Source organism: Miscanthus floridulus, chromosome 10 (genome assembly GCF_019320115.1).
Source record: "Miscanthus floridulus cultivar M001 chromosome 10, ASM1932011v1, whole genome shotgun sequence".
Classification (NCBI taxonomy): Eukaryota; Viridiplantae; Streptophyta; class Magnoliopsida; order Poales; family Poaceae; genus Miscanthus; species Miscanthus floridulus.
In genome coordinates, this window is record NC_089589.1 from 104,886,662 (window position 1) to 104,909,945 (window position 23,284).

Here is a 23,284-nt window from a genome sequence, read left to right on the forward strand (position 1 = left end):
TCTTGATTTTTGTTGCTTCTTGATTGACGAATTGGTGTTCATTGGAGATGCAGACTCAAGTTGCTCCTTGATTGTCTTTGTCCTCTAGCAGTATGGCGGAGAGTTGTTCTTCTATCTTTGATAGCGATACACCAGCTATCTTGATGGTCAAGGAAGGAACCTCATTGATACTTGCATGAAAGTTTCATCTCCAATGACTAAGGGATGTCATCTCGTGATCATGGTCATTAATGGTCTTACGAGACACCGTCGACAGACCTCATTGATTACTGATATTTGTTGACACGATGATGCATGGCATGATGTAGTGGCATCTCATTGTCTTGTCCTTGCTGTCGACATGAGAGATGGTGTCTTCAAAGATGATGAAAGCAGACATATTCTGACTAATATGAGGTCGGTTGCACCCTGCTTGTCATCAGCATCCTAGCTTGAGTCTTAGGAAAGCTCAATGCTAGGTTGTCTTTGACATTGCTTATAGCCTGTTGATTTGTCCGTCCACTTCTATGAGTGAGTGTTTTTATTGTAGATCTGTTTTATGGCACTCATCTTCTTTCTCTTTGTTCCAAAACTGAAGTGGTGGTTTGGCTTGGGTATGCAGGTTCAAAGCAAACCATGAATAGGCATAGCTTATATTTATTCATCCCTGTAAAATGTTAGTGGACACATACACGAGGGAATACAACTAATTTGCAATACAGGTTGTTGTCCATAATTTGAAGGATTTTCATCTGTGCTAATGAAAGAATAGTTTTAGGATTACTTTAGCATAAATTTTATTTATCATGTTTGATGTGTTTGCTACATTCTAGCATGGTTCAAGGCAAAGATAACTTGCAACAAAAGATAAGTTAATAAACCTTGATACTCACAGTTCTTCCTTCATGAAAAATGAGCTAGGTCTTCTTTGTGCAAAGTTATTGGAGTTCATCATATGCCTTGATTCATCTCTGATGTGAATTCATCTCAGGACTTTCCCAAATTGAATTTGAGGGTTTTCTACAGGGGTTAGTCGAACAAAATAACTAGTATCTACTAAAATATATTATCGTTCTAAAAATTAACCTAGACACCACATCTTATTTGATTTAGGAAGGCATTTTAACCTAAGCACCGTACTTAATTTAAAAACCTTTGAAAGTAAAATCAGCACACCTTTTGGTTCAAAAATCAAACTAGACACCACGTCTAATTCAATTTAGGAAAATAGTTTAAACTAAGCTTCATGCTTAATTTAAAAACGTGTATGAATATACTTCAAAACCTAAGCATATACTATAGCAAACAAAGGTAGCATGAAAGCATTATAGAGATTTATTCAAATAGAGATGAAAGAGCATAATCATGGTGAGAGATTTTTTTTATTTAATAAAGATGTAAGTGAGATGAAAATATGCATGGAACTAAATATGCTGTGGATTTGATATGAGAAAATTCAAACTAAATGGAAGTGGATGCATGCATTATTCAAAGTAAACATACAGTGGAATGCAAAAATTAGAAGATAACTACTCATCAAGTTTAGAGTACATGAGCAAGACTATCTCATCTTTCTTGATCATACTTACCATGACTCACAATGGAATTTATGAGTTGTGCAGTGTCTTTGTTCGTCACATGGGATGAGATTTGAATACTTGTGACGACGACCTTTTCTCCAATCTACATATGGTTAGAATAAGATATATATGTCTACACAAACCTATGAGATGCAGGGTTCTAGTGTTGATGGATCATGAATGTTCAGGCTCCCTGGGTTCTTTAATGTTTCTTTCTTCTTCTTTTTCTTGTTGAAACTAGCCGAAAGGACGCAATGGCGTCTGTTGTCCTATCTTTTCCATAATTAAACAGAACAGGGGTAATCCCATAAAAGCTAGTCATAACTAGATTAGCAGATATCAAGCTAGTATCAAAATCTTTACACCAATTATTTCCCTAGTAACGGCGCTAGAAAGCTTGTTGATATATTTTAAGCGCACAAAGATAAATCCGCAAGCGCACGGATACCGCTATAGCTTTCACCTAGGAATATTCCAAGGTATCATATTTATCCACAGGGAAACAATGGTTAAAGAAGTTGATAGTTCACCATCATGTATCTACTAGCTAGTATACTAACTAAACTAAAGTGGGGGTAAGTGTTGTTTATGATAAGTGATTAATAATGACACACACATGTGAGAATTCCATAAATGAGTAGTCTAGCTAAATTGAGAGGACAACGGGTGAGTTCAAGGTTCCTAAATACTTCTCTATTACTTTGGTTCTATAGGGTATAACTAAATCATGGGTAAATATAGAGATCATTCACAATAACACTTTAGAGCAACAATATCTTTCCAACTCTCGAGGGGGGTGAGAAAGTGTAGTTGGGGGAAGGCTGCCTAAAGCTCTATGAACACCAATCCTAACGTGGTGTATTACAACGGCCTGACAGAGCTATCACCCCTGGGGCTACCACAACTAACCATAGCATTGAGTGCAATCTCAGGTAACCTATAGTCTAGACACCATGTCTATACTACGGATTACTACTCTAGTGTCATATGATAACTAAATCACTCGATGCGAGCGGAGATCCCATGCTAAGATATGATAACTATATTAACAATACACATGAAAGGCATAAAAGTAAGAGAGAATTCCTTATTTGACACTGGGAAAATGAGTCATTCCTTTCTTGACCCTAAAATTTTCTTCGTTCTCTCTTTGACACTCACTTCAACTTTCATCCCTAATTTGACACTACCGTCAAATCCGTTAGCTAACGGTGTTAACTGGCTGTTAAAAAGATGTTTTTGCCCCTAGAAAAAAAAGCGGTGAAGCAAATTTGAGAGGAAAAAAAACATATGCCCGCCTCTGATGCATGCGCCCAGCTGCAGAAAAAGATGCAGGTTTTTTTTCCTCTCAAATTTGCTTCGCCGCTTTTTTTTCTAGGGGCAAAAATGTCTTTTTAACAGCCAGTTAACACCGTTAGCTAACGGATTTGACGGTAGTGTCAAATTAGGGATCAAAGTTGAAGTGAGTGTCAAATATGGAACGAAGAAAATTTCAGGGCCAAGAAAGGAACGACTCATTTTCCCAGTGTCAAATAAGGAATTCTCTCTAAAAGTAAATAGAGAAGATAACTATATTAAAGCATAAGTCTTGCAAAGGTAAGATAAAAAGATATACCCAACCTCCAAAGATATCTCCAGAACCTGAGCATGGCTCAACTCTCCCTAACTCTCAACTAGAACTATTCTACTTCTACATCTTGAAAGCTTTGTGGAGATTTCTCTCTTGTGGTGTATCTTGATCTGAATGAGAGATGACTCTCTATGGGATTGATGGCCCCCTGGAGGGGGTAGAGGGCTCCGTATATTGGGGAGATGGAGTAGGGGGCAAGGCATTGCCATGTCATCGATTCGCGCCAACTCCCTCGATCACCGTTGGATAATCCGACTTAAAATCGCCTTAAAATTAACGATGTAGGTCTTAGAAATGCATACGAGGCGACGGAGAGCGAACGGGATCCGAAGTGGGCTGGCCGGCCTCCCCACTGGGCCAGCCGGCCTGCCACTTTGGCAAGTGGGCCTCCCCTTCGTGTGGTGGGTCCTGGACTCCGTCTTGAGTTGCCTTTTACAATTTTCGCGAGTTGAATCACTACTTGTTGTCGCTAGTTTACTTGTTTGGAGTGTATGACAGTGGTATCGGGGCTGTTTTCTGGATAAATCCTCCCGCATTCACATATTCACCAAAACTTGTGGAATTCATTAGTTTAAAACCCTATACCTATGTTTGGTGATGGAATTAAGTATATATGTAGGATGTGTTGACGGTTTATAATTGACATTAACAACCGTTAACAGCCGCCACCATCAAGGGCCCCAGCCCAAGTGACGTGTTACATGTTAGTTTCAACAAACAAGAACCAAACTGGTGTATTGTTAACAAGGGAATGAATGCTTGTTTTCTTGTGCAGTTATGCAGGAAATTTACAAAAATCACACAGAGCATCAAGAATGTCGCCAGTTTGAGAACTCTCATCTACCACTTCACATTTGCACATACAATAGAAGCATACATAGATTATTTAGTGTGACATTCATAGTGCCATAAGAACCGAATTGCTAGATACCACATCATCACATAAACAATTGCTACTTAGCAAAATAGGCAATGGCAGAAAGAAGGAAAATAAAATAAAATGATTAAAAACATTAGTACAGCTTTCCAACCCTGTAAAAATAAAAGGCAAGCACAAAATGCAACAAATCATAAGCAATTTCCTATAGGAAGAAAATTAAAAGGAAATTATGGAAGACAATGGGACATAAGTATATGCAAACTCCTCAAGAACAAAGAGAGCATTCAGAAACTAAGATATGGTGTAAGGATACCAAACTACTATTTATGCAGCTACAAGTATTTGAGAAACCACAAATATTACCATTATATTTCCAAAGGAATGGATTTGATGCCTAACCAAGTACATGCACTTGGTTTCTACAAACAAAAATAAGACTGATATTTTAACAAGGGAATGTAACATCTCACAGATCTAGTGTGAGATACTCATATATGAAGGTAGCACTCAAAGCTTTGGAAGCTTAGAACAATGTAAAAATCTCATGGAATAATCCAGTTATGATATTTGTGTTTATGTTGACTGCTAATTAAAATATTAAGAAATAACAGAAGATAATATGAAGGCAGAGCAATTTATTTCAGCACCTCTCTGTATATCTCTTAGCTCTCTGCACAAGGATTGCCAAAATAAAGGATTCAAATATGCCACCCTCATTGTTAACACATTAAGGAAAATTTAAATAAATTATAGAGAGCACCATGTATTTTGCTAGTTCACTTACATATGCCAAATGTACACAGAAACTTCAAAACTTTGTAAACTTTCTTGTTAACTACTTCATATTTGACTCCGATTTCCTTCAGGTGTTCTGATATAGTAGCTGATCTTTCCATTTGATTGTACCTTCCTATCATTTCCACTCTATGTTGAGGTCCGTGAGATAAACCACAATATTCTATCAGTATCGACCAATAAGGTATAACTAGTTTAACTAAGCAGTAGTTAATTATTCAGAATATATACCTTAGTAAAAAGATGAAGGGTGAGCTTCTCCAAAACCGGTGAATGTTTGAGAATGCATTTTAACCCATAAAAGTCAGGATCCACACACCATTCATTTAGCAGTAGAGTCCTCAAGTTGTTAAAAGTTGGGCACCATTCCAAATCCCTGCGAAAATAAGCCTGGACAACATGCAGACATGAAAAAATCGACTATTATTCAGTGTGAAAACAGACCAGCTTCAGTTTTTAAGAATATATGGAACTTGATATAGATAACGCAACAGAAATAAAAACAGTCAGGTTAATCAGGCAACATAACAATGGAAAAAATAATAATCGGACAGCATAAGCAGACCAAATAGCAATGGAAAAAATAACAATCCAATAACACAACAATGGAAATAATAATAATCCAACAACACAATAAAGGTGTTAAGTGCAAAAGTGTAAGTGTACCCATTGTAGTCAGACATCAATGTCAAATTCTCAGCTTTCGACAATCCTTGCAGATGAATACACTCGTTGTATTCGTACCCTGCCTGTTCATCATAGTCATCGTTACAAGTGTAATATTCCGTATTGCGAACACAAGGTTAATATGTGCCCTTATGGTTCGGATTTGTGATGAGTGATTGTCAACGTGATTCGCGTCTTGGGTTGAGTTTGTGAACTAACCATGGCGTGAGTTGGGTTGTGCAACATGTCTATTGGCTTGTGGTGCGCACGTCTGGAGCTCGGAGGCGGTGGTCGACGGCGAGGTGAAGGTCAAGTAGGGACGTGCCATGCCGATGGACTTGGAGCGGTGAAGGATGGACGTGAGCTTTGGACCGAGGGACCAGGAGGCCGGGTGACCAGTCGCAGTGGCTGACATCTAGAGACATCGACAAGCGCAAGTGTACATGGAGGAGTGACCGTGTTGACTAAGTCAAGATGATGGACGTGCAAGTCAAGCGAGGCTCTGGAAGACTTAGTGCCCGAGCGGTCGAGGACGGAGGTGACACGCGTAGAGAGGCGGGGGACACATATGGAGTATGCTACTCGCGGTGGTTTGATGGGTTGAGCCTCAAAACCACCGGGTGATGGTTTCGCAGGTTTGGCCTCAAAACCTGGGCAGAGGTTCCAAGGAGAAACGGACAGCACACTACTAGAGAACAGACTTTAGAACGATGTCCCAATTTGGCATTAGCCTCGGCATTTTTTGCCCCCGGGACTAAAGGACCCTTTAGTCCCGGTTGGTAATACCAACCGGGACTAAAGGTCCCTACCCAACGGTCCTCCGCGGGGCAGGGATCTTTAGTCCCGGCTGGTATTACCAACCGGGACTAAAGGTTTACCTAATACCAACCGGGACTAAAGCTTTTAGTCCCGGTTTGGGTGATGCCCCGGGAATAAAGATTAATCTTTAGTCCCGGTTTGGACCCCTAACCGGGACTAATTATCCCGGCCTATACTTCAGCTCATTTCTTCCTCCCCGAGCCCGAGCCATTGCTTTCAAACTCACTGCCTCTGTTCTTCAGTTTGCTGTTGTTCTTGCTCTCTCCCCCTCCATTGGTGTTGCTCTTCGATTTTGGAGGTAAGAAACTTAATCCTCTTATGTTTTGTCAGTAGCTTATCTCATTTTGCGATGTAGATGCATGTGTAACTTTATATGTTGGACTTTATTATGATTTTATATGTCATTTTTAGCTCAAAATCACATGATGATTTGCATATATGTTTGGATAAACAAAAGTTAAATTAGTTCATCAAAATCACGCTTCGCTCGTCCTCGCTGGAGCACGCGCCATCCTCGTCCCCGGTGGCTTACGTGATCTTAGAATTAATTTTTCCATGAAATGAAAAACTTAGAAAATTGTTAGAAAATTGTAGAAAATCCGTACTAGTTGAACTTGCGGACCGTGTTCATCTCGGCGAGCATGTTCTCTGCCGAGCGGTAACGGACGTCAAGGAGGAGCTTTGATTCTACGAGGGAGAGCGGCAACGGTCGTGGAAGACCGTGTTCCCTTTCTCGTAGAATCGGAGCTCTTCCTTGGCCAAGTACGGTGCCGTCCGGTGGAGAAATGCTCGCGAGATGATCACGTAAGCAAGGTCAACTAGTACGGATGGTTATTTATTGAAACATGTGAAATCCGTACTAGTTTAGGTTAAATATATCATTTTAGAAAATATGAAATTTACACTAGTTTGCAAAAATAAGTATAGAAAGTAGATGACAACTGGTACCGGATCCTCGGCCTCTCGTTCGGTTGCGAAATGACTGAGGCCAGAACTCCCTCTCATTATCTGCGGCAAGTGTAAGCAGAAGATTGTGATGGAGTACCGAGTCAAGAGACAGGGACCCAACAAGGGTCGTGTTTTCTACAAGTGCCCGGATTGCGATGTGAGTTTCTTACGCATTTTTTATTTATGGCTAATTGACCTGCTTTTCTTGAATATTTTTGACTAAATATTTTTTGGCTTTAATTTCAGTGGGAGGGCAATGGATGCGATGGTTGGTACTGGGAGGAAGATTATGCTACATACGTGCAGAATTTGGGTGCGCTTGAGGTAGCGGCTGCTGCTGATGAGTCAGTGAGCCAGCAGGAGAAGCTTATTGATATTCAACAGAAGAATGATTTGTCTGTTTTAGTTGCGTACGATCACGAAATAATTATGTTACTGAAGTGCATTGTAGTTTTAGTTTGTTTAGTGATAGTTGGGATTGCTTACGTTGTAGCCAGGCTTAGTTAATTAATCAACCATGTGTGTGTCATTTATGTTGTGTAATAAAATACTTAATTATGTTTAAGGTTTTCATAATTTGTCGTGTAATACAGATTATGTCACGCCATTGGATGTACAATGCCGATCGCCGCTCCCAAGACTTTATTGAGGGCTTGCACTATTTCTTAGGTGTGGCCGAGGCAAATAAGCGAGATGGTTTCATGTGTTGTCCATGTGCCCTATGTAAGAATTTAAAGGAATATTCAAGCTCAATGAGTCTTCATTCACATTTGCTTAAGTCAGGTTTCATGTCAAACTATATATGTTGGACTAAGCATGGAGAAAGCGGGGTAATGATGGAAGAAGGTGAAGGAGAAGATTTAGACATTGATGACATTATTGCTCAGTATGGTGCCTTTGATGATACTACAATGGGGGGAGATGAAGAAGAGGTAGCGGTAGAAGATGATCTCGGTGATGCTCTTGGCAATGCCATTCGTGATGCACAACAAGAATTAGAAAGTGAAAAAGAGAAAGTTAAGTTCGAGCGCATGCTTGAGGATCATAGGAAGTTGCTATACCCGACGGCCGAAGAGGGGCAAAAAAAGCTAGGTACAACACTGGAATTGCTACAGTGGAAGGCAAAGAATGGTATATCCGACAAGGCATTTGGGAATTTATTGAACCTCATAAAGAAGATGCTTCCGAAGCCAAATGAATTGCCCACCACTACGTACGAAGCAAAAAAGGTTGTCTGCCCATTGGGATTAAAAATCCAGAAGATACATGCATGTCCTAATGACTGCATCCTCTACCATGGCAATGAATATGAGAATTTGGATGAATGGCCGGTATGTAAAGCATCGCGGTATAAGATCAGGTGCGATGATCCTGGTGACATCGAGGGTGAACAACGTCCTAGAAAGAAAATCCCTACCAAGGTTATGTGGTATGCTCCTATAATACCATGCTTAAAACGTTTGTTCAGAAATAAAGACCATGCAAAGTTGTTGCGGTGGCATAAAGAAGACCGTAAGGTAGATAATATGCTGAGACACCCAGCTGATGGGTCCCAGTGGAGAGCGATAGACAGGGAATTTCCAGAGTTTACAAATGAGGCTACAAACTTAAGGTTCGCCTTAAGTACAGATGGTATGAATCCTTTTGGGGAGCAGAGCACTAGTCATAGCACTTGGCCAGTTACTCTATGTATCTACAACCTTCCTCCATGGTTATGCATGAAGCGGAAGTTCATTATGATGCCGATCCTCATCCAAGGTCCGAGGCAACCTGGCAACGACATTGATGTCTATCTGAAGCCATTAGTTGAAGAACTTCTAGTTTTATGGAACAAACCAGGTGTACGTGTCTGGGATGAGTACAAACAAGAATACTTTGACCTACGAGCAATGTTGTTCGTAACAATCAATGATTGGCCTGCTTTAAGTAATCTTTCAGGTCAGACAAACAAAGGATATAATGCATGCACACATTGTTTTGATGACCTTGACAGTATATATTTGAAAAGATGTCGAAAGGTCGTGTACCTTGGCCATCGTCGATTCCTTCCTTTGAATCACCAAGTAAGAAAGAAAGGTAAGCATTTTAAAGGTAAGCCAGACCACCGGAAGAAGCCTCATAACCGAACTGGGGAAGATGTACTCGTAATGGTCAAGGATGTGAAAGTAGTATTTGGAAAGGGACAAGGCAGTGAATCTGTTCCCAAAGATGCTAAGGGGCACGCACCCATGTGGAAGAAGAAGTCCATCTTTTGGGAGCTACCCTATTGGCAAGTCCTAGAGATCCGCAACGCAATCGACGTGATGCACCCGACAAAGAATCTTTGTGTGAACCTGTTAGGATTCATGGGTGTGTATGGGAAGCCAAAGGATTCACTTAAAGCATGTCAGGACTTGCAGGGCATGAAAGAACGAGACAACCTTCATCCAGAGAAGACAGATGATGGACGCCATTACTTAAGTCCTGCTAGCTACACGCTTAGCAAAGAAGAGAGGGACAGCATGTTCGAATGTCTAAGCAGCATCAAGGTCCCATCGGGATTCTCCTCCAATATAAAGGGTATAATAAATGTGCCAGATAAGAAATTCCTAAACTTAAAGTCCCACGACTGCCATGTGCTTATGACGCAATTGCTTCCAGTTGCTTTAAGAGGAATTCTACCTCCACATGTACGTCTAGCCACCGTGAAGCTATGTGCATTCCTCAATGCAATTTCTCAGAAGGCAATCAATCCAGTGGAACTAGCTACTCTACAGAATGATGTGGTTCAATGTCTTATCAGCTTTGAGTTGGTGTTCCCTCCATCCTTCTTTAATATCATGACACACCTCCTAGTTCATTTGGTGAAGGAGATTAGTATTCTTAGACCTGTGTTCTTACATAACATGTTCCCCTTCGAGAGGTTTATGGGAGTCTTGAAGAAATATGTGAAAGTCCGTTCTAAGCCTGAAGGAAGCATCGCCCAGGGCTATGGAACAGAGGAGGTCATTGAGTTCTATGTTGACTTTATTCCTGACCTTGCCCCGATTGGCGTTCCCGAATCGCGACACGAGGGGAGACTCAGTGGTAAAGGAACTTTAGGGAAGAAAACATATATTGGCATGGAAGACGATTATTTCAATAAAGCACACTACACAGTTCTTCAGAACTCATCATTGGTGCATCCGTACATCGAGATACATAAGGAGTTCTTACGATCCAAGTTTCTAGGGAAGACTGAAGCTTGGATTAGGCGTCAGCACATGGAAAGTTTTAGTGGTTGGTTGCGAAAAGAATGTCAAGGCGATGACAATATTGATGAGCAACTGTATTTATTGGCTAGGCAACCATCATGTCATATCCTCATGTACCAAGGGTACGAGATAAATGGGAATACATTTTACACAGTTGCCCAAGATAAAAGGAGCACCAATCAAAATAGTGGTGTTCGCATAGATGGCACAGATCCAAATGGGAATATACAAACATATTATGGCCGCATAGAAGATATATGGGAACTAGACTACGCACCTAATTTTAAAGTCCCTTTGTTCCGGTGCCAATGGGTGAAGCTGACCGGAGGAGGGGTAACAGTCGACAAAGAGTATGGAATGACAACAGTGGACCTCAACAATATTGGGTACAAAGACGAACCATTCGTCCTTGCTGCCGATGTGAGTCAGGTGTTCTATGTGAAAGACATGTCTACAAAATCAAAGAGAGGAAAAAACGAAGACATCAACTCAATGATCAATGAGCCAAAGCGCCACATAGTTCTTTCTGGGAAAATAAATATAGTGGGAATTGAAGACAAGTCAGACATGTCAGAAGATTACGAAAGAAATGTCCGAATTCCACCCTTCATAGTGAAGAAAGATCCAAGCATCATGTTAAATGATGAAGACACTCCATGGTTATGACAAGATCATAACCAAGGGTCATACGTCAAGAAGAAATTCACTGTTGTGCCCGCATGATACAACGATGCATGTTTAATATATTATGTTTTAGAGACGGATATTATGTAATATGTTATGACTTCACAATTGTTTTTTCATCTGAGGTCATTTAGTGTCTCATTTGAGCAAGTTTGACCAAGTTTGTTAAACTCAAAAAGATCTACAATTGTTGTTTTGGTCAACTTTCCATTTGAGAAAGTTTGGACGGTTCAAATTTGTGATTTTTAAATTTCAACGCCCACAAACTAGTTTTCGGGACCCTAGATTGTCTCAAATTGAAAAGTTTTTTAATACCAAGTTTGTTAAGCTCATCAATATCTACAATCCTTATATAGGCCATTTTTTCATTTGAGAAAGCTTCAACAAAATGTAGTTCAAATTTCACAAGTGTGTGACATAGTTTTAGAAAGTCTATATGAGATTCAAGAAGTTGTGACTAGTGTTTGATAAAAATCTCTCAAATGGGAAAATGAGCTATGTAACAATTGTAGATCTTGCTGAGATGATCAAACTTGGTATTCAGAGTTTTTTCATCTGAGGTCATTTAGTGTCTCATTTGAGCAAGTTTGACCAAGTCAAATTTGGTCAAATGAAAAAACAACACTTTGACTCTAGTATTATGAACTCTAAATGACTTCAAATTGAAAAGTTTTGAATACCAAGTTTGTTAAACTCAAAAAGATCTACAATTTTTGTTTTGGTCAACTTTCCATTTGAGAAAGTTTGGACGGTTCAAATTTGTGATTTTTAAATTTCAACGCCTACAAACTAGTTTTCGGGACCCTAGATTGTCTTAAATTGAAAAGTTTTGAATACCAAGTTTGTTAAGTTCATCAATATCTACAATCCTTATATAGGCCATTTTTTCATTTGAGAAAGCTGTAAAACAAAAAATACTACATTTTCTTTATTTTTATAGGTTCAACAAAAATTTCCTGTCAATTTTGGTCAAAAACCGAGACAAAATTGAAACATTGACGTTACAATAATTTGATAATAAATTTCCTATCGAATAATATTAGTTTTATTAATTTTAAGTTACAAATATATTTTTGCATTAACAAAATACTTAGTATTAGTAACATTTATATTCTATATTCATAAAAGAAATTAAAAACTTTAGGTTACAAAATTTTCCTATTTACAATAAATAATTAGTTAATCAATAGTATTTTTTTAAAATAAATATTGCAAAGTATTGAAGTTGCTATGGAATTAATTGATTAACCTAGTATTAAACAAAATCAAAATCCCAGGCCTTTCCAATTACGCTGGCGGGTTGCCAAAATTTTCAGGCCTTCAGTCCCGGCCCAGACCAAGAACCGGGACTAAAGGATTGGCGGCAATTTCAGTGCCCGCCCAAAAATACCTTTAGTCCCGGCTGGTAAGACCAACAGACCAACCGGGACTAAAGGTCCAACCCTTTAGTCCCGGTTGGTCTTACCAGCCGGGACTAAATGTCCTTTAGTCCCGGCTGGTGTTACCAGCCGGGACTAAAGGGTCCCGGCCTATATATATCGAACGTCTGTTCTGTTCATCTTCGATCTCGCCTCCGTCGCTCAGCCCCGCCCGGCCGCGCCATCCGCCGTCGTCGAGCTCGTCTGTGCCGCGCCGCCGTCATCTACCCCCGCCCGGCCGCGCCATTCTCCCGGCCCGCAACGCCGCATCCCGTCTCCGTCGCCGCACCCGACCACACCCTCCGTCGCCGATGCTTCCCGCGCGCCCACCGTACGGCCTCCATCGAGTACTCTGCTTGATCTGCTGCATGCTCTCGATCGGCCATGCTTTTTTAGATTTTTTTTACAAAGTCTCGGCTGTATGTTAGATTAAAATGTGTTAAATTTTAATTAGTAGTTTATTATTGTTAGTTTTTTAGTTATTTCTTAGGTAGTTTTTGATATATTAGATTAAATGTATTAAAATTTAATTAGTATTTTATTTAGATAGTTTTTTAGATAGTTTTTTATTATAGTTTTTGATATATGTTAGATTAAAATGTATTATCTATTACTAGTTTATCTAATTTCATGTTAGATTTATTTAATTGGATTTAGTAATTATATATTCTATATATCTCTCTATATATATTATATCTAGAGAGAGATTCTATATGTATACATATGTACTTAATTATTTCTATATGTATATATACATGTACTTATTTTCATGTGTTGAGAGAGAGAGAAAATTGTATCTAGAGAGACATTCTATGTGTATCACATGCATATCTAGAGATATAGACATATGCACTTATTTCTATGTGTTGAGAGAGAGAGAAAATATATTGTATCATTATATGTGTATATATATACATGTACTTATTTCTATGTTTTTGGATCGAAAGTGTTTTTGATTCGATTCCAAAGCCTATACCTTATTATTGTTTATCCTTATGAAATATTATGTGTTATTATATTTAATTGGATTTAGTAATTCTATATGTGTTATTACATGTACTTATGTTATGTACCATAGTAATTCTATCTATGTGTTATCTTGAAGATACAAATGGCTGCTCCGGATGATAACTTTAGTGATGACATAATGGCGGATATTATCAACGCCGGCACCAATGTGGATGTAGATGACACGAGTCAGTACTTTGCTGATTATGAGGATATCCTGAATATGCCGGTGGTTGAAGATCAACAAATTGTCGCGCAAGAAAATACTGGCGAGGTATATTCGATTATCTATCATCTCTTATAGATGCATGCGTACGTATATTTGTTGTTAATCGTTGTGTTTCTACTCATGTAGCCGGTCTCTGGATCTACATCAACCACCGACAAAAGTAGGAAAGTCCGAGGGCCAAAAAAGCCATTAGAGGGCCGTTTCATAATATCATAATTCGATACCGACACCGGCAAACCATTGGGACCACATGCTCAGACATATGTCAATCAATGTGGGTTCATTGTAAGGGATAGGATCCCAGTTAGTGCTCGTGAATGGAAGCAGAAGATATCCGCTCCTAATGTTAGTTTTGTATCTGATCGTGACAAGAACCTAGCTTGGAGAGATATCACTCAGCATTTCACATTACAAGCAGATGATGCTTTGAAGGAGCTAGTGAGGGATTGGACAATGAAGAAGATGGCAACATTGTTCCAGAGTTGGAAGAAGACATTGTATAAAAAGTTTATCTTGAAGAATGCTACGCCGAATTTCAATGCTAAGGCGTTTGTCAAGTTGGAGTCCCATTGGGATGCCTTCGTAGAATACAAGACATCTCAAGACAGTGAGGAACGTGTGATGAGGAATCGGCAGAATGCCCGACAGAAGCAATACCATCATCGCATGGGATCAGGTGGTTATAGGAGTGCTATTCCCAAGTGACAGAACCTAGAAGCAGAGATTACTGCCAAGGGAATCATACCTGAAACAATAGAGAAGAGCTGGCCTCAACGCGCGAAGAATTGGTTCTACGCTTATGGGGGAAGCCTAGACCCAGACACTGGCAAGCTAATTTTCGGCCAAAAATTGAGAGAGCAACACAGAGACTAGCTCGTGCTAGGGAAGAAGCTGATAGTGGTGTTTTCAAGCCCAACAGAGAGAAGGATGAATTGACATATGCCCTAGAGAATCCCGAACACGGTGGTCGAACAAGAGGCTATGGGGCGGTTCCGTGGCTACACACATTCCCAGCAGACAAGGATACCTACAGAAGCCGCCAGAGAAAGAAGGATGAGGAGGCAGAACGAATCCGTGCATTGGAGCAATTTGTTGATGAGTCACGACAAGCATTGCTTGAATCACGTGAACGAGAAAAATCTCTTGAGGCAAGAATGCAGGAGGAGATCAAGAGGCAAGTGCAGCTAGCAATGAGTCAAATGCAATCGCAATCAACGCCGAGAGTCACCATTAGCCCCGTTGGTCAGATGAAAAGTAGTTGTGCTTCTACGGAGCTGCCAGTTATTCAAGACGACGCTGGGTTGCGCTTCCCTGTTGATGACATTACCGAGCCTCTAACAACATGTGAGCTGCACATTCCAGATGGTAATAATGCATCAATCATGGTGGCTGTCGGGGTTGTATCTCCAATAGACCGAACGAAGACACCAAGAATCCATGGGTCAGTTATTCAACCTGGATATGCTAGCGTCTCGGTCGATAGAGTGCTCAAAGGTTACAGCAATATTCCTCTTGACATTGAAGGCGGTGATGGGGAAAAGACACTAGGAGAAGCAGAGAAGACATTTATTCAATGGCGCAAACGCTTCATCATCATTCCTGGGGCGCCACCGCTTCCCCTACCTCACCCTAGGTACGAATGAAAATGAATGAAATATTATTTTCCATTAATTTTCTATTGGCTTCAAAAATAATTGACACACAACTTATTTTTGTAGCAGGGTCTCCCCCCAGCCTAGCCTAATCATTCATTCCCCATCTCATCACAGCGTCGCGGGGGGCGAGACGACTTCAACCCCACGGCGATCGCCAACTCCTACACCGGCCCCATCGCCTCCACAACGATCTCCAACTCCTACACCGGCCCCACCGCCTCCACAACGATCTCCAACTCCTCCACGCCGATCTCCACCAACACCGGCCACATCGCCTCCACGTCGGTCTCCAACACCGCCCCCACCCCCTCCACAGCGACGCACTACAAAGACGTCTAAGGTCCCGGCGGCAAAGAAGACCTCAAGAAAAAGAGTTATTTCTCAAGAAATACTTCCTGAAAAGACTGATGAGCAAATAGCAGCTGAAGAAGACAAAAAAGTGAAATTTTTTTTTATAGATACCAAAAACAAGAGTCAAGCGAAGCTTAAGGAGAAGTCGTACTTTTACCTACCACGAGAGGTGCTGAGGCAGAAGGTCGATGCTCACAAGAAAAAGATGATTGAACTTCGTAAGCCTTCGCCACTATCAGACTATGACCGCTCCCTCGTGAAGTCATATGATGCAGGTAAGAAAAGGAAAAGAGCATCAGGGAAGGATGTCCCACAGCTCGGACAACAGAAGCAACCAATGCAAAATCTTTTTGTTGCTAATGAATATGGTTCCAACATAGAAGTCTATCGACCAGACAACTCTGGAGAAGTGTCGGTTCAAGCCCTTAATGCTTTTTTTAAAGATACTGGTTTAACCTTGGATCAATTGACGGGCAAAGCTCCAATCCAGAACCTGGAAGTTGATACCTGGAAGACTTATAAATATGGCAAAAGTCTGTACAACCCTGCGGCTCTGAATGAATTGGGTACGCAAATGTACTTGCTCAATAAGTGATACATGCAGGCGTGTGGCAGGGGTGAGCAGTGGATCTTTGTCAGATTTAGAGACCATCATTACTTCCGTGGCGATGACATTTTACATATTAGTTTCGAAGAATTGCATCAACTATTCTACTTGGACGCTCTGGATAAATCAATCATTAGCTCCTTTTGTTTGTAAGTGATTCTTACTTTTATTTAATAAACTCACTTCCATGCGTACGTGTATATAATTATTCTCACATGTAACTTATATTTATATACAGATTCCAGATGTCAGAGCTCCAAAGAATACAAGACACCAGTGTTGGCTTCATTGATCCTTATATCGTATTCAAAACCGGTATTATTGTCAAGGAGCGGTGGGTATCTGAAGCACAGGAGAATATCATGATGTTCTTCGTGAAGCAGCACGACAAGACAACAATACTTTTCCCGTACAGCTTTGAGTAAGTGTTAATAATAATGTAGTCTACACATTTTATGTAATATCAATACAACTTATATGCATGTACGTGTGTGTATAAACCAATACAGGTTTCACTGGATACTCATTGTCATTGAGTTAAACTCAAGTCGGTTAGTAATCTTTGACTCGTTGAGAAAAGAGCGGGCACTATACCAAGATATGATAGACATTATCTAGGGGTAATTTCGATCTCTCGCGCACAACTATTATTGAATAGACTTTGCCATAATTTATTAACGATCGTACATTATTGGTCGCATAGGGTTTGGAAAGAGTTTATTCGGCAACATTGCAAGGATTGCAAGGCACCACTTAATGTAGTTGAAATACCAGTAAGTTGTACTATATACACTTCCCCACGTGTTTAATTACTATATCGTACTTCAATTTACGTGTGAGATGATGAGAATAATCTTCTTCTCGTACAGTGGTGTTTGCGGCAGGAACCAGGTAATAACTTGTGTGGATACTACGTTTGTGAATTTATCACTGCACACATAAGAAGAACTCCTAAAGATGTCCTCAGAGTACGTATATATCAAATTTTTTATTTATTTTTAAATGAATATATATATATATGTATTAATACTTTTCCTTTTATTTCAAATGCAAGACTGAATGGTTGAAACGAAGGGTCATGCAAAAAGACCATCTGAAAGCAGTTCAGGAGTCAATAGCAGGATATCTTCTAGAAAAAGTGCTAAATCCCAACGGCGAGTTCTACTTTGATCCTAAGGAATAAATGATGTAAATTAAATGTTTATTGATATCGTTATTTTCGAGAACAAGATTATGAAAGTGTTGTATATATACATATATATATCTATAATATATATAGGTTCATACTTTATTCGAATATAATAATGCTCCAGATGAGAATTAGATGTAATTATATGCGTGCGTGTATTTATATTAGCAGCGTAGAATATGTACATAAAAACATATTATATATTAAATAAATACGTGTAACTGAACTGAAAATAAATTAAAAAAAAGAAAAAGAAAAGGAACCTTTAGTCCCGGTTGGGGTTACCAACCGGGACTAAAGGGTGCGGCCACGTTTGCTCGGCTGGAGGGCCTTTAGTCCCGATTGGTAACACCAACCGGGACTAAAGGTCCCTCTTTAGTCCCGGCTCGATGACCCGAGACTAAATGTGGCACCTTTAGTCCCGGGATCGTTGTCCCGGCGCGGTAACCGGGACTAAAGGCCGTTACCGCCCGGGACAACAAGTCCATTCTGTAGTAGTGGCACAGGGTGGCATCGAGGAGTTCGCGTCGAGGCGAAGCTATCTGACGAAGGGCGTGGTGGCCGTCGGACGAAGAATACTTCGGGTTGGACCATAACGCCCTCGAGTTAAGTGGTTCGACTCAAAATATATAGAGACGTGTTTGGGATTGTGTAATAGCCCTGATAAATAAGATGATGGAGCCCCAATCTCTCTCACCTCTTGGCATTTTATTTTCTCCTCTCTAGGTTTTCTCCTTCCCTTTAGTCTTGCGTAGAGGTCCACATATTATTCACTTGTCTGTGTAATTCGAGTTTGGAACTTGAGATTTGTTGGGAAGCGAGGCCCTTACCTCACGTTGCCCTCTGGGGTTCGTATCTCTGTGCTGTGTGTTTTGAGTTTGCTGTTCGTCGTTCTTTTTGGTAGAGATGTTTTTGTGGGTTTTCGGTTGATCCATGACGAGCTATGACATGTGCTGAGCTATTTCTTTCAGTAAATCTTATCAATTTCACATGAGCTCGTAGATCGATCCGTTTTTCGTTTTTGGGAGAAAACCCCGTTCTTACCCCAAAGCTCTCGATGTCCCGGAGTTTGGGTTAATCTCAGGCAATGACTTTTTGGGGATTGGTTCGTTGCTAGTTAAATTGCATCTGTGCAAATTTTGAGGACGATCCATGGAGTTTTGGGAATGATTTGGTTGAATTTCTAGAGCTGCCCTCCCACTATTCTTTTTCTGTTCGGAGCTCTGTTCATTTCCCGTGTTTGTTTGGCTGATAAGACATGGCTGAAAGTATTATTGGCTAATTTGTTATGTAAGAAAAATATTATTCGTTGACTGAAAAAGTACGGCTTATAAACCTAACGAACAGGCCGATTGTCTGTTGGTTGTGGCACATGAGATTTGTACGGGAGGGTTACCAGAGCCGGTGCACAGGTGCCGTGCTTGCTTCCGAGAAGCAGCGCTCCATCCTTCCCTTGCTGCCCGACGGTTCTCCTCTCTCTCTGCGTGGCGTCGATTCTTTCTTCCCTGTGCTCGTTACTCCGCACGAGAGCAGAGCAGGATCGCCGTCAGTACCATGCGCTCCTTTACCGAGCGCGTGCTAGTCCTTCAGCAGAGGTCACCGGTGGAGCATCTCCCGCCGGTTCCCTTGCAGTCGCATCGCTGCAGGCCAGCTCGGTGTCGCGCAGACCCGCGCCGTAGTTCGTTACGATTTGTTCCTGCTGTCGCTCACCTGCTTCTGTGCTCTTGCCGCGGACAGTCCGCACGCAAGGTGCCAGTCTGCCCTCTGTGTTTCTATCGCGAACAGAAGGTTTTCTTCACTGTGTGTTTTTGTGTTTTCGCCGGCAGACAGTCCGGGTCTGGTTCTCAGACAGTCCGGGGTTCAGACTGCAGACAGTCTGGGTCTGAACCGCAGACAGTCTGCCCCCGTCCAGAGTTGGCTGTTTTCACTCGTGTCTTTGTGTGCTCATTTTCGTTGGTTCTTGTTTGGTCCACTGTACTTCTTGGTCATCATCAGAGGTACCCAGCCATCAGTTGGTTTGCGAACAAATCGATCTTGATTGCGTTTGTTTTTGGGGTTTGATTTTAGGACAGCGGCCAAATATTTCGAAAGAAATTTGAGACTCCCATTCACTCCTCCCTCTGGTCGCCGTCTCCGATCCTTCAATTGGTATCGGAGCCGGTTAAGGATCATTCCATCTTAATCGGTCCGTGATCCACGAATGCAACATGGAGCGTGGTTCCGGCAAGGCGCTGTTCTTCCATGGAACAAACTATCCATACTGGAAGATCCACATGTCTGCGCATGTCGGGCTCCTAATAGAATCACCGTATCGGTGTCCTATATAAACTATCTTTGAGTTATTTGGCAGATTTACCGCATCGGTGTTGTCCAAGCACTCGACACATCCAGTATAGCCTTTTGTCTTCTCTCCGGACAACGAACCTCGACCTGGTAGGTCGGTGATTGTAGCGATAAGTACTCCCTTGATCGTGACATGTTCCTTTTTGTACTCGTCCCAAACATCTGGCACACCCTTTTCAAACATCTCCACTAGTTCATCGATCACTGGTTCCAGAAACACATCGATATCATTCCCAGGTTGTCTTGGCCCTTGGATTAGTAGTGACATCTGGATATACGACCGCTTCATACAGACCCAAGGTGGAAGGTTGTATATATAGAGCGTCACTGGCCAGGTGCTATGATTGCTTCTAACCTGGTCGAAAGGATTCATCCCATCTGTGCTCAAAGCAAACCAAAGGTGCCTTACCGCTCCACCGATGTCCTTATAGAACATAGTATTGATAGTCCTCCAGTCATGCCCATCGGCAGGGTGCTTCATCATTGTATCTTTCTTACGCTCTTCGCCACGCCAGCGCAACAGCTTGGCTGACTTTGCACATGCAAACAGCCTATGCACCCGGTGAGCTATAGGGAAATACCAAACGACCTTTACATGACCTTCTCTGGTCTTGGTGCCCTTATCTGACGGCCCTTCCTCGTACCGTGGAGCTTCACACTTGGGGCACTTGTCCAAGTCTTTGTATTTTTCTTCACGGTACAATATGCAATCATTGGAACATGCGTAAATTTTATCAACCTCGAGGCCGATGGGACAGATCATTTGCTTGGCCAAGTATGTCTTTTCTGGCAACTCGTTTTTTTCTAGGAGCATTTTCCTTATTATACCTAACAACTGATCGAAGCTTTTATCGCTCAATCCGTTTGTCGATTTGAACTCTAATAACATGATGTCGGCTTCCAGTTTGCTCATTGGACAATTCCTATATAATGGTGTTTTGCCATCTTGTCTTATTTTCTCTAGCTTTCTCAGCTGTCTTTCACTAAGACATCCGATTTCTACATTACGTAGCAGCCGCGAAATGCCATCGTTATCTTCGGTGTCGTCAGCTAGCGTGTTCCTAAACACATTATTAACTATGGTCATAGGTTCCGTGTTGACACCGGGTTCCTCGTCAGCATCGTGGATGGCTACGTCAGGCATGTCCACATCATCATCGTTTTCCTGTAGAACATTCACACAAACCTCGCTATGCATAGTCCATATCGTATAGTTTGGCATGAACCCCTGGTAATCAAGTGCGATCGTATAGACTCAATTTGACGAAAGTTTCTATGATTCTTGCAATCTTTGCATGGGCAGAAGTCAGGGTTCCCATTCCCAGCATGGGCTTTGGCATCGGTGATAAACTGGCTGATGCCATGCATGTACCGCATGTCTGTTCAGGACAGATGCATCCACTCTCGATCCATCTCTGCACAAAAAAATATTGAGACAGTAATTACAAAGAATTAATAAGAAATCGAGCTTCATGAACAACAATTGTAACTCGAAAGTACCATTTTTGGAAAATATTATTGTACACTAATTATTAAAAAATTGAAATTGGTAGCCCCGACCCTGTAAATTGAAAATCATAGTAAAAACAATTATTGCACAATATTGAAGAACAACTATTCTACTCTACTTCTAAGAACTAATTATAGCATCACATACTAACAATGATGATCTTGTCCATCATGGAATAATTAGCTAGGAATTTAAATGTGTTCATAGACATCAACCGTTTGGATGATGGATTCACCATAATTTGAGCCTTACACAAATGTCCAATTGGAAAAGTGCTCTCTAGAATGGAGAAAGAACTAGAATGAGAATCAAACAATATAGCCATCAAAACGAAGCTAATTAAGCAACAAAATCAAAGGAGTTGATGTTTGTTACTAACCTTAAAGAAAAAGATCAAGCCATTCTTTAAAATCCAAGCGCTAGCTTCATGGTGAAGAACAGCCGCAACAAAGGAGGGAAGGGCCCAAACGTGCGCCTCTGTTCTTGGGATGGAAGAGAGGAGGAAGGAGATGACGGCTGCAGCCTTTTTGTAGGCTTATCACCGTCGGTTCTTAGCTAGAACCGATAGTGATAGAGCCCAATCACTGTCGGCTCTTGGCTTAAACCGACAGTGATGAGTGCCCGCCAAAACACTGCCGGTTCAAGCCACGAACCGACAGTGATGTGGTTCTTCACTACCGGTTTTAGCCCAGCCCCAATCATTTTTTCATTTTCAAGCTCATAACCGACAGTGAAAGTACATCACTGCCGATTCTCACATATCCGGTAGTGATGAGGCCGGCAGTGATGTGCAGATCTGGCGTAGTGACCGTATCCGGTCCTTCATGTATCTATACATTCCTTGTTAGGATCTCTCAAAAAAGCCTCCTTTAACGACGGTATGCTATCCAGAACAGGAAGCGAGCTGAAATGCATATCTAGCCTAAGTGAAACAAGGCTTGGCGTACAAATAAGAGTGTGCCATTCCGATCCCGTATCAAAATCACAGTAATGGCTGAAGCTCAGGTGTTTTAGGGATTTTGAAGAGATCTCCCGCACCCAGTAGAATTCAGACTCAGCGAACTCTAGATGTTCCAGATTCGGACAATTCGAGAAGTTGCAAAGATTGTTGGTCAACGCTACACCGATGAGTGCTAGCTTTGTCAAGTGCTGAGAGACAAGAGGCAGGTCAAATCTGAAAGTAAGGTCCTCGATTTCGAGCCTGAGTATCCGAACTTCACAGTCTACAATATGGCGGATCCAGATATTCAGACCGAGTTTATCATCATCCAACAGGTGGCTATCCAGGTAGGCCGTCTGGTAGCGTAACCTGAGCCCACATGTGTGAAGAGAAGAATCGCGTTTGCGGAGGAGCAACAGATGGATGACGAACTGTTGGAACTTCTCCATGGACGGCGGTTCATTCCCATGGCCGAACCAGATGCGCAGACCTGTGGCGGACTTCCAGAGATGGCGCCAGCGCCGGGCGAGCAGGCATGTCCGCACGGCGTCTTCCGCGGGCAGGAAGGAGAGGACGTGATGGAGGGCGTCGTCCGGGAGCGCCCTGATGCGATCGCCGCCAGCATCTGGCGACGCCGCACCGTCCACTTTTCCCTTTTTCCTCGGAGGCATTCCTGTTAACAAACGGGAGGTCGCTGCGGGGCAAGAAAATGGTGAGAAGGAGCGGAAGGCTTATAGCGGTTAATAAGCGGGGAAGGCAGGAAGAAGCAGGAGCGGACCTGCCGGAGATCGCCGGAGTGGTCGCGCCGGCGCTCGCAGAA

At 41.7% G+C, this 23,284-nt stretch overlaps 1 protein-coding gene across 1 annotated transcript; it reads right to left on the reverse strand.

The window, feature by feature from the left end:
* Window positions 1-4,845: 4,845 nt before the first annotated feature.
* Window positions 4,846-23,284, reverse strand: LOC136489184 (MEIOTIC F-BOX protein MOF-like). Its single transcript, XM_066485898.1, has 5 exons — window positions 23,243-23,284; window positions 22,351-23,158; window positions 5,531-5,650; window positions 5,092-5,255; window positions 4,846-5,003 (listed from the first exon to the last, which is right to left on the reverse strand). The coding sequence occupies exons 2-5, from the start codon at window positions 23,133-23,135 to the stop codon at window positions 4,846-4,848; spliced, it is 1,227 nt and encodes a 408-aa protein (XP_066341995.1). The 5' UTR covers window positions 23,136-23,158; window positions 23,243-23,284.

What these genes read in the sequence shown, in the direction of transcription:
- LOC136489184 (XM_066485898.1), bottom strand. Translation starts at nt 23,135, where the DNA reads ATGCCTCCGAGGAAAAAGGGAAAAGTGGACGGTGCGGCGTCGCCAGAT. An exon ending in AACAAGGAATGTATAGATAC is followed by an intron (nt 5,651 to 22,350) that starts ATGAAGGACCGG and finishes TGTTCGCAATAC; the next exon opens with GGAATATTACACTTGTAACG. An exon ending in TTGATGTCTGACTACAATGG is followed by an intron (nt 5,256 to 5,530) that starts GTACACTTACAC and finishes GCATGTTGTCCA; the next exon opens with GGCTTATTTTCGCAGGGATT.